Source organism: Chiloscyllium punctatum, chromosome 17 (assembly GCF_047496795.1).
Source record: "Chiloscyllium punctatum isolate Juve2018m chromosome 17, sChiPun1.3, whole genome shotgun sequence".
NCBI classification, from domain to species: domain Eukaryota; kingdom Metazoa; phylum Chordata; class Chondrichthyes; order Orectolobiformes; family Hemiscylliidae; genus Chiloscyllium; species Chiloscyllium punctatum.
This window is the reverse complement of record NC_092755.1, coordinates 64,522,886-64,534,867: the sequence shown is the minus strand read 5'-3', so window position 1 is coordinate 64,534,867 and position 11,982 is coordinate 64,522,886. Positions and strand designations below refer to the sequence as shown.

The following is an 11,982-nucleotide window of genomic DNA, read 5'->3' as shown; positions in this document are numbered from 1 at the left end:
TACAGAATGTCACTTAACTACAGAAAATTTGCCAACAATTCCAACAATAATGTTCAAATATTAATCCATTTAACTAATTTTACTCTTGTCATTAGTTTGAAACACAGTTGGGTTTAGATACTAACTAAGCTCAACTTTGATAGTTCCTTTTCAGTTCCATGCACGTAACTTGCAACAAAGGCTTTCCAGCACTTACACATATCCATCCCGATTTAATGAAGCAGGTGGTGGTACAGGCAATTGTTCGATTTTTGGAGGAATAGCCCATGATGGTCGGTATATGCAGGCATCTGGTATTTTCAGTGGAGCAAGGCATTGACTGGGCACGGCCTTTAGTGGTGCAAACATTGAAGACCCAACAAAAGCCTTAGCTTTTGGGGGCTTGTGCACGTAAGAAAAATCCTATATTAAAAAAAATCATTTTTAAAAAATTACCTTTGAAACAGACATCATGCAGTCAAACAAAAGTATAATAAAACTTCAGGATATGTTAAAACATTATTAAAATATTAACAAAGCCCTTTAAAAATATTAAAAGAATACACAACTCTGACAGTAACTTTCCAAACTGCCTTAATATGAACATTTGTTTTCATTTACTAACTGTTATTTCTTCAGGCTTAGGACTGCCCAGTCGATCTTCCACTTGCATTTTGAATTCTGTGAATTGAGTTGCGATCATAGTACCAACTGGATTCTCCATGCTACTCATCCCTGCAGGCATCTCAGAATTAACACCATCTTTGTAATTCATTACTGGAGAAAATGCTGGATGCTGTTCCAAAGATGGAGGGGTTGGAAACATTCTTTGCAGATCTGCGACAGCTGGAAGAAATTAAGCTTTATCAAATTCTCGTTCACTGTTTGCAAACAAATCCAAATTTATATTTGCTCATTTCGAATCATGCTCTGGAACTACTCAAAAATTCAGTTTCAACATCAGTTTATTTTTGTCAAACTCAATGTCAAAATCACCCCAAAGCGATGTTTATAAATGGCAGGATTTCATTTTCAAATTCTCTTTTAAAAATTACTTCTTTTGAATATTTTAAGTACTAAGCCCTATGACATCCTGGAAAACAGTAGCACTACCGTAAACACTTACTTGGAGGATAAGGCCCAGTTGTCTTCACATCTTTTCCAACAGCTTTGTCTTCTGATCCTGCATTTGCTTGCTTAGAGCGTGTTGGGGAAGATGTCTGCAATAAATAGTTGTCTTCTTTTAATAAACTTTCTGGGTTGTTTTATTTCTGCAAATATATCTTAGTAATGTTTTAGGCTTAGCTTGAATGAGACTAAGAATTATGGATCAAGAGGAAAGTTTGTAGTGTGATAATTGAAAAACATGAATACATTTTTCACTATACCTTCACGTACATTCTCACAAGCATGTACGTACACTGTAATAGTTTTACATCATGGCTTAACTGACTTATTTTTAGTTGCAGTAAAATATACTAGAAGTACAAATATTAAACGTGTACTTAATTCCTTTCTCTATCAAAATTAAAACTGAAAACTCTGTAGAAATTTAATTCTCAACGTCCAATAATTCAAGAAAGCAAGCTATGGAAATAATTGCAAAACTACATACTCCTACATATGCTCAGCAGAACTGGAGTTATCCAAGTGTGATGCAGTTTTATTAAGTTTCAAGTGACTGATCATTCTGAAGGCATATTTGAGAATTTGTGGTTTTTAACAGCAGTATGCAGAGAGCAATACAACATTATGATGAGAACAAAGTTGCGATGGTTAGAAGTCGAATGAAGCTGACATTCCTATGTTGACTAGCAACATAGAACATATCCTGTAAAAGAATGAAACATCTGAAACTAGTTGCAACTTAAAACTAGGATGAACATTCTTCTGGTAGGAGGGGGGAAATGTTGTCTTTATATGTCAGGATTGCCATCACTACTAAAACTTTCTGGTTTTGGTTTTTAAACAATAAGTTCTCATTAACTGCTATGTATTCCAGAAAAATATCAATGTCTTAGATGACCAGATTGCAGGAAGCATTTTCAGTTGTGGAAATCTGAGCTCTGGGTTTCAGAGTTAAGTGGAAAGGTGGTCACACTGCAACTTATGAGTCCAGAGGAAGGAAATGGATGATCTTCAGGCAGTCCCAGAGAAATAGGCCAGGTAGTGCAGGAATCCCCAGGGATCCTGCTCGCAAATCAGTTTTCCGTTTTGGAAATTAATCCCTTTTAGGAATCAAAGTCAGATTCAAGTTTGTGGCATCACAAGCAACTCAGCTGTACAGCGGGGAAGGAAGTAGAAAGGAAGAGTAACAGCGATAGAGGATTCAACTGTTAAGTGGACAGACAGGTATTTCTGTTGCCATGAATGTGACATTGCTTCCCTTGTGCCAGTATTAAGTATGTCACAGAGCAGCTGGTAGAATTCTTCTGGAGAGGGTGAACAGCCAGAGGTATTGGTTAGTAATAATGACGTGCACAGGGAAAGACATGTAGCCCCACAATCAGAATTTAGGGAGTGGGTATAAAAGTTAGCAAGCAGGACTTCAAAGCAATAATCTTTGGATCATGCACAGTGCCAAGTGGTCAAATGAAGCTAGAAATAGGAGAATGCATGGCCAGGAGAGGACTCTTCAGATTCCTGGGACACTTGGATTTGTTCTGGAGATGATGGCAACTGTACAAAGAAGGAATTAAGCACCTTGTGGGTTGTTTTGTTAGTTTTTTTTTAAGCAAGGGCTTTAAATGTTCCTGGATTGTGTGCAAGGAAGTTTCCTACAGCACGTTGTGCCCAGTTCAAAAAAGAATAATGTACTGTTTGACCTGGTTCTTGGAAAATGAGGTGGACCTAGTGGATCAAATGTCAGTGGGGGAATAGTTTGAAGACAGCAATTGTGATAACAAGACCAGGATAATGGTGGAGAATGATACACATCAATCAGAATAAGAAAAACAAATCAGCAGATCGCTGACTTCAGTGGGATAAGAAAAACTGAAATAACTGTGGATGCTGTAAATCAGAAACAAAAACAGAAGTTGCTGGAAAAGCTCAGCAGGTCTGGTAGCATCTGTGAAGAGAAATCACTTAACGTTAAGGGACAAGTGAGTTCTTAAGAAGGGTCACTCGCGGTCTGAGCAAGGCAGAAATAACTAGAATGAGACACTGATGGAAAAACTGTTGCACTGCAATGGACTACCTTTGAAAAGGAGATAGTTTGGGTACAGTTAGGGTATACTGCCTCAAGTCAAAGGCAGGAAATATAAATCCAGAGCTCCCAGGCTGACAAAGGAAACAGAAATTAAGATAAAGAAGTGCTTATGATAGGTGTCTGGTAGAAAATATAATTGACAGCCAAGAAGAATATAGAAGGTTGAAACGGGAAGTGAGAAGGCAAACGAGATAAACAAAGAGGAATTATGTGAAAAGTCTGGCAGCCAACATTAAGGATTGCCTCAAGGTTTAGAGCATATAACTGGTAAGGAAACCAAGAGGAATGGGGCTGATAAGAGACCAGAAAGGGATTTTACACATGCAGGCAGCAGGCAGGCTGAGGCATTAAATGAATATTTTAGATTTAGTTTTACCAAGGAGGGAAATACTACCAGGCCATAGTGACTGAGAACAAAACCCTGTCACTGGAAGGGTTTAAAAAATTGATACAGAAATTGCATTGGACAGACTGTTGGTACAAAACACCATACCTGGATGAGATGCATCCAAGTAAAGGGAGTGAGTGAAGGCTGCAGGTGCACTGGCCATTATCTCTCTGTCTTCTTTAGACACAGTGAAGGGCTGAAAGACTGAGAAATTAGCCAAATGGCCTAATTTCTGCTCCCATGTCTTATGGTCTAAAATAGCAAATATTCCAGCCTTGTTGAAAAATGGTTGTAAACACACTAATTATGGACCAGTCAGTTTAACTTTGGTGGTGTTGTAGCTTCAAGAAACAATTATTCAGGAGAGCATTAACAGTGACATAGGAAAAAAAAGTTGGGTTGATTGGGATGAGTCAGAATGAATGTCTGAAGTGGAAATGACGTCTAACTAACTTGAAGCTTTTTGAAGAAATAAGAGAAAAGCTCAATTATGACAGCACTGTGGATGAGGAGCATATGAACTTCCAGAAGGCATCTGACACAGTGCCAAACAGGCTTGTGATGAAAGTTACAGATAATGAAATAAAAGAGAAAGTAGCAAGGTAGCTACAAAACTAGCTAAAAGAAAGGAAACAGAGTGCAGTGTGAATAGACGTTTTTCAGGCTAGAGGAACATTTGCAGCAGAGCACCCCAGTAGCTGGTATTGGGACTGTTGCTTCACCTAATATATACTAATGGCCTTGATCTTCGTTTGTAAGGGACAATGCTAAAATTTGTGGATGACAATTTTAAAATTTGCGAGTGGAAGAATTTAAAACTGAGAGGAAGACTGTGTAGAACAAAAAGGCATGCAGAGAAGTGTGAGGTGATGCACTTTGATAGAAAGAAGAGGGACAAACAATATAAAACAGGGGGTACAATTCCAATGGGGGTGTGGGACTTTGAGGAACCTGGGTGTAAATGTGCTCAGATCACTGAAATTGGCAGACCAGGTTGAGAGAGCCATTAGTAAAGCATACAGAACCTTCAGCTTTATTAATAGGGACATAGAGCAAAAGGACAAAGAGAGACGTTGAACTTTTACAAATCACCAGTTAGATCGCTTATTAACCTACTATTTACAATTCTAAAAATCACACAACACCAGGTTATAGTGCAACAGGTTTATCTGGAGGCACTATCTTTCAAAGTGCTGCTTCTTCATCAGGTGGTTGTGGAGTAGAATCATACAACACAGAATTTATAACAAAGTGATTGCACGTCAAATTTAGTTCAAGTTTTTCACCTTTTAGAGTCAGCATGTTAGTTTTGGTTCCTTCATATGTAAATCCCAACAATTCTTTTAAAATTACATTCTCAAGATAGCACCTATTGTTAAAAGCTATCTCAGCTCAGAGAAGCTCAGCTCACTGAAGGTGTGAAATTAAAGTCTGTTTCAATGTTCCAATGTTAGGTCAGACTGATTCTATTTCTAAAGTGGGATCTACAGAATTTTACATTGATTTATGCAGTTTTTGAGCAAAAACAAAATTGTAATTCTGAGTGTACATATTTATCCCACAAACTTATACATTATATATATATATCACAGTGTGTGTGCATGCATGTGGGGGTGTGAGTGCCTAGGAGAGTGTGTATGTATGTGACAGTGTATGAGAGAGAGCCTACATGGACATATGTGTGTGCGTGCTTGTACACATATAGATACATAGAGTGCAGTGGGGTCACCTATAGTGCGACATGTACCCAAGGTCACGGTTGAGGCCATCCCCATGGGTACCGAACTTGGCTATCAGCCTCTGCTCGGCCACTTTGCGTTGTTGCCTGTCCCAAAGAATGCCTTAGAGGATGGTCACCTGAAGGTCCAAGGCAGAATGTCCCAGACTGAAGTATTTCCCAATTGAGAGGGAACACTCCTGGCTGGTGCTGGTTGTGCGGTGTCCATTGATGACTTACAATTCTGGACACCAGAGCATAGGAAGATGTAAATGCAGTGGAGTGTATGTAGGAGTGATTTGCAAGAATGGCTCATGGCATGAAAAATTTCAGTTATGAAGATAGATTAAACGAGTTGGGATTATTCTCCTGAACAGATGACGACAAAGAGGAGATCTGATAGAGGTTTTCAAAGCCATGAGAGATTTGGATAGAGTAGATCAGGAGGAACTGTTTCAATTTGTAATAAGGATATAAAAAAAAGAGGGCACAGATTTAAAATGATTTGCAAAAGAACCAAATGTAAATTGAGAATAAACTTTTTCACAGAGTGAGTGGTCATAGTATGAAATGCACTGCCATAAAGTGTGGTAGAGGCAATTCAGTTGGTGCATTCAAAGGGTTAAGGGGGTATTAGATGACTTCTTGGATACAAATAATGTACAAGGTTATGGGGAAGAGGCGAATGGCAAAAAAAACTTAATAATGCCCATATCAGAGTCAGTGCACACACAATGGGCCAAATGGTCGCCATCTGCATTGTAATCTGTGAATTGAGACATCCAAACATGACTTTGAGCTTTTTGTGCTCATTTTGAATAAAACAAACAGGTGGAATTGACTCTACATTTGTAAATCCTTGTTTACCATGTTGCTCTGTAAAATCGATAATATTAAGGAGATGGTACACTTAAGCGCAGGAAATTATATGTATCAAAGGACAAGGATTCCTGATGCTCACAAGTCACGAACGGTTGGGGCTCGAATAAGGATTCCTTTTTCACTGAGATTTGTTAACAACTGCTTCAGAGAATCTATCTTAGAGGTTTCATGCTGGAGCAATGAAACCAGATGTTGGACCTATTATTTGAATGCCAAGAACAACACGTGCATTTTTAAGTAATTCTTTTCATTGGAATATCAAAAGAGCCTGAAGGGAAGAGAGGAACTTTCCATCGTAGAAAATAAAAGTTAGAGTTGCAAAACCATCATAAAAATTGGCAAGTTTTAATTCAGATGTATGAAACTTTATTAAAACAAATAACCACTATATAGAGAGAGATCAGATTTGATAGTCTATTCAAAATTCTGTTCAAAACAATTCAATTACTTCATAAAATTAGAAATGTGCAGATAAAAAGACAATTTGAATGTTCCACGCAAGAAATAAAATTCTGTCATGAAAACAATCTGATTAGCTATTATATATATGCTCTGAATTGAGAAATATAGGCTAAATCAAGAATTTTAACTAACTAGTCCTGAGAGAAATTTACTTTGGGTAACTCCGTTCTAAAAGCTCAACACAAAATTACAAAATATTTTGTTGGGAGACTAAATCAAAAAAAAGTGTTCAAAGCTTTTTAGATTGCTGCATTAGTTTATGTTTTCATTCATACGCATATGTAGCACTTAATTGTTAAATCTTTGGGAGCTCAATAAATTAAGAGTAAGCAGCATTCCAAACTCTTGAATCAAGCCAACAGAGATAAATTGATGACATTTAGATCTCATTAGCAACAGATGTTCAAATATGATGCACTGTTTAATTTGTGTTGTCTTCTGCAAATATAATTGCACTTACCCCATTTTCCTCATCATCAGAGTTGTCAAAAAGATTGTCCAGGTCATTCAAAGATACCACTAGGTCAGTCTCTCGTGTGAGGCTTGCAGGAACTATCCGCCCTGTTGGAGATTGTCGTGTTTCTAAAGAGAAAAAAAATCTTTCTAATAGTTTTACCAACTAGATGATTTGTAGGATTTTGTTAAAATTGCATTAGTGTCACTTGAAAACAGCAGCTGCTCTTCAAAATGTCAAGAATGTCAGATACCTGATTTTGGAGCAGTGTTAAAAATAGACATGGCATCTTTTCCATCAGGCAACTGTGTAGCATGACTAGATGCAGCTTCCCTCGTACCAAATCCATCTTCGAGCTGAAAAGGAAATCAGTATAACCTGAAATATCTTCAGATTGTTTATAACATTATACAATTATGCAATGACAGAAAAAATTTGCAAATTCTATCTGACAAGCAGGGTTTAGGACTCCAGAATATTTTTCTCCTCACACTTCCTTCAGATTAAACATTCAATCCAACTCTTTTTTTTGGAATGTAATTAACACAGGCTCAGGGAAAAAAAAAAATCAGTTCTATTCCATCCTATTAATCTATATTTATAATCTGGACTCCAAATCAAATTCTTTTTTAAAAAAGACTATGTGCAACTACAATGAATTTGTTTGGATTATCCACGATCTAAAACAATTTTTGTTGCATTTCACCAATTTTAGAATCAGATTGTCATGGTCCAAGTGAAATAATTAGGTAACAATCTCAAAATATACTGGTCTATTTTCAAAAGATGATAATTTAAAGAAATATCTTCCACAAAACTGGATTGTCAAATAATCCTAAATGTGTTTCACAAGCAATCTGGATAGTTAGAGAAAAGTTTATTTTGACTTGGAATGTTTTCATATTACTATTAATAGCTTCAAACTAAATAATTTACAGTTTCACCAGACATCAAGATATAGGTTTTAAACTTCAAGTCTGAAAATGCTGCAGCTGCATCCAAGGTTGTTGCTATTCCTCGGCCTGTTCACGTCATCGGTGTTATGAACCCAGCAAATGGAATTTTAGGATAGGTCAGATCCCAGAGTGAAACCAGGCTGATTAGTTCATAAGTTTGTTTTTGGCAATTTGGTTCCAGTGATGTCAGTCACTGAACATATTTACATAACAGTACCAATGTTCTTTCAAGAAAATAACAAATTTATTTCACAAAAGAAAATGCAACTTCATATATTTCAGAATAGTGCCATCTTAAACAACTAAAATAAAAATTCAACTCTTTTCCCAGCGATACCCTTTTCAAACTCAAGTATCACTACCATCTTCATTTTTAAGACATTGTACTTAACTGACTCTCTGCACATTCGTCAGATAGGATTAGCTCTCATTCTCCCAGAGACACACAAATGCAGACTAACTCACTCGTTCCCGTTTTATTCCTAGACTGCTGAAATAGCTCACTACTTATTTTCCGCTCTGACATGGCCAGACAGGCTAACTCTCTCAGCCATCAGGCTTCTATAAACATAAATTTGCTCTGCTGCTTTAACAACTTCTTTTCTAAACTTAACCTGTCAGTGGCCTCAAGCCATCAGTTTCTGGATATCATAAAGCTGAACTTGGTAAACATTGAACAATTAATTCTCTCGACAGTTCATTTAACCACTGAGCTCATGTTACATGGCTTCTTGGAAATGATGTTGAACACTGTTCAAAAGTTACTCTGTTCTATTTTAAGTAAATTACCAAAAAACTAAAAGTAAAAACACATTTACCTCTGCAGTCATCAATCTGTTACAGGTGAACACATTCAAAGGATGGTCTGCCTTTACTTAACAAATGCATAAGTAAAAGCTTTTAATATTTTCCCTGTGATGTTAAAATAACTGGCCCACATTTTCTTGTTTTTTGGTTCAAAAGGAGGACAAGAAGTTACATTTGATATTGATCTACCCATTAACTTAATTTGCCCATTCATTTTAGCCAGATCTGCTTTAGTACCTTATTTAAATTCTTAAAAATAGCCTTAGATCTATTTCTTTCTCATTATTGTAACTGTGCCCAATCCACCACTTCCTCAGGAAGTTCATTGCACACGTGAACCACCTCACGTCTTCATTAAATCTCTCTCCTCTCATCTTAAAAATACACCTCCTAATCTTGAAATCACCCATCCCTTCAGGGAAAGATACCTACCATTAACCCTAACCATATGCCTCACAATATTATAAATATCTATCGGGTCACCTCTGAACTTCCTACACTCCAGTGGAAAAAGGTACCAGCCTATCCAGCCTTTCAATATAACTCAACTTTCATAACTAATAACGTTCAAGTAAATCTCTTCTGAACTCTCTCTGGCTTAATAGTATCCTTCCTATAACAGGGCAACCAGAGCTTAATAATATTGTCCCCATAACAGAGTGCCCTGTTTAAAAGCTGAAGGCAAGTAACCAGATAATTCCTCCCAAAAGTAACTAACTTACAACTAAATTTTAAAGAAAAATTTGAAACTTGACCAATGGATCAAATGGCACACAGATCTAAACTAAAAAATAACAGCACTGAATAGATCAAGCTGTTAAGTGACAATAATGTTTCAGTAAAATCAATGGAACGATTCAAATATTTGATTCAAATAAGCATGCCAGCTTTTTATAAAAAAGTGGTTTTAGGCTTTTAAAACCATAATCATCCCTGCAACTTTTCACACAAAGATGATCTTATCCTTATGAAATGTCCTTCATTGTGAACAATATACAGTCGACAGTTTTTGACTATTTAGAGATGAAATGTTAGTAATATAAATTAAATGCACATTTAAATGAACCATTGCCTTAAACAAGATCATAACCATAGTCTGAAACTTCCATTCCACTTGCATTTGAGCTTTAAAAGCATTTCACTCAAATCACAGAATGTAAAATTCAATCATATCGTAATCACTGCTACTTGGGACACCTTGACCAAGACCACTAATCAATGTGATTTCATTTCACAATACCAGGTCAAAGATAGCCTGTTCACTAGTCAGCTACAAATGTGCCATTCTAAAATGCCAACTCATTTATGCTTCCATTGTGCATTTGACTTTGCCCAAAATCTCCCCATGATTACAGTTTCTGACAAGCTCTCATTATTTATTGCTTTAAGCCCATCCTTCTGTGGGGTTAGCGTTATGGCTTGTACACCACTCCCAAAATTGACTTCCTAACTTCAGCATTTCTAAATTCTATCCAAACCACTTCCATGGTTTGGTTTCTTAAACTTAGGTCACCCTTCTCTTTTGTGCTAATACGATCATTACCTAACATAGCCATCCCGCCACTTTTAATTTCCTGTTATTCCCAAATGTCCTGTAATATTCAAGATTTAGATCATTCTGCAGCCAAGTTTCTAACAACTACCAGATTATACTTCATTTCTAATTACACACAGTTTCATTTCGAATGCTATTTGCATTCAGATACAAAATCTCTATCATTTGAGGCTTTGTAAATTCTAGTTCCTATTTGTTAGCAGACTCAGATTCATAAGCTGTTTATCATTTCCTGTATTTATATCCTTCGCTTTATCCTTGACTGCACTCTTTGATATATTACATCTTCTCCACCATTCAGTTTAAAATCCTGCCCACCTCCTTAGTGATGCAGTTGGCAACAACATTGCCCACATCATGGTTCAAGTGGAGGCCGACCAATCGGTACAGATCCCACTTTTTCCCAGCAAAAGTGTCTCATGAACAGGAAGCCATTTCTTCCTGATCTGCCTAATCCGAGTGCCCTATGACAATGTGCATGCAGCTCTCACAATAATGTAGAGATAATGAACTTTGAAACAAAAACAGAAGACCTCAGAACCCTCAGAGGACCTGAAACGTTAACTCTGATTTCTCTTTACAGATGCTTCAGACCTGCTGAACTTTTCTAGAAATTTCAGTTTTAGTTTCTGATTTACAGCATCTGCAATTCTTTCTGTATTTATGAACTTTGAGGCTTTACTATGCAATTTGGCAACTAGCTCCTCACGCTGACTATGCAGAATCTCCTCCTTTATCTTGCCTGAATTGCTGGTAACTACATGGACCACAATTATTGGTTCCTCCCCTTTCTACTGCAAAGTTAAAATTCACACAACACCAGGTTATAGTCCTAAAGGTTTATTTGGAAGTACAAGCTTTCAGAGCGCTGCTCCTTCATCAGGTAGCTCTCCAGTCTTGAGCAAAGGTTCTTAACCCTAGAACTAGGCAGGCATTACAACTGCAAGGACTCATGTTCTGTGCTGTACTGAACACTGAATACACTGCTCCCTATTATCCCTCTACCAGAGTACCGACTCCAAGAGGTGTGACTGCCTTCTGGCACAAAAAGATCCAGGTAACTTCCCCTTCTAGGATGCAGTGTCTGCAATTCGGCCTCCAATTGAAAGTCTGAGTGAAATCTTTAAACACTGGCTACAACGTATTAGCTCTGAAATAAACAGGTATCCAGGAACACACATACCTTGAAACCATCTTTAACTTGTTTTAAGTAACTGCTTAATTATTACATGTAACTTTGTATTTAAATATATTTCTATATATTTCATTAGCCTTTCCACTAGCTGCTATAGACTTTGAACCTTAGGAATGAAAAAAACCTTAATCACTTAGATACTCATTAATTAGATTTTTCTTTTGTAACGGACTAAGAATCAAGTCCTGGAGGCTGAAAATGTTTTGGCAAAGACAACAGAAAACCTCTTTCCCTTTCTCCATTCAACTTCCTGAAGCAGTTAGCTCCAGAACTTTCAGTCACACTCAAGTGCTGAACCACTTTAAACCGGTTAAGGTTATATGGTCCTAGCACAAAAGGCCTATCGGATGCGCTTAATAAAGGATCAGTTTCAGCA

The 11,982-nt window shown here is 37.1% G+C and overlaps 1 protein-coding gene across 2 annotated transcripts in view; it reads right to left on the bottom strand.

The window, feature by feature from the left end:
* Positions 1-11,982, bottom strand: part of LOC140487907 (mediator of RNA polymerase II transcription subunit 13-like) — a 239,854-nt gene that overhangs the window by 41,172 nt on the left and 186,700 nt on the right. For both annotated transcript variants that reach the window (XM_072587324.1, XM_072587325.1), the window contains exons 12-16: positions 7,347-7,449; positions 7,100-7,221; positions 1,106-1,199; positions 605-825; positions 197-402 (exon numbers count right to left, since the gene is read on the bottom strand). In XM_072587324.1, coding sequence (XP_072443425.1) covers positions 197-402; positions 605-825; positions 1,106-1,199; positions 7,100-7,221; positions 7,347-7,449 — 746 coding nt within the window. The remainder of the gene's footprint in view (positions 1-196; positions 403-604; positions 826-1,105; positions 1,200-7,099; positions 7,222-7,346; positions 7,450-11,982) is intronic.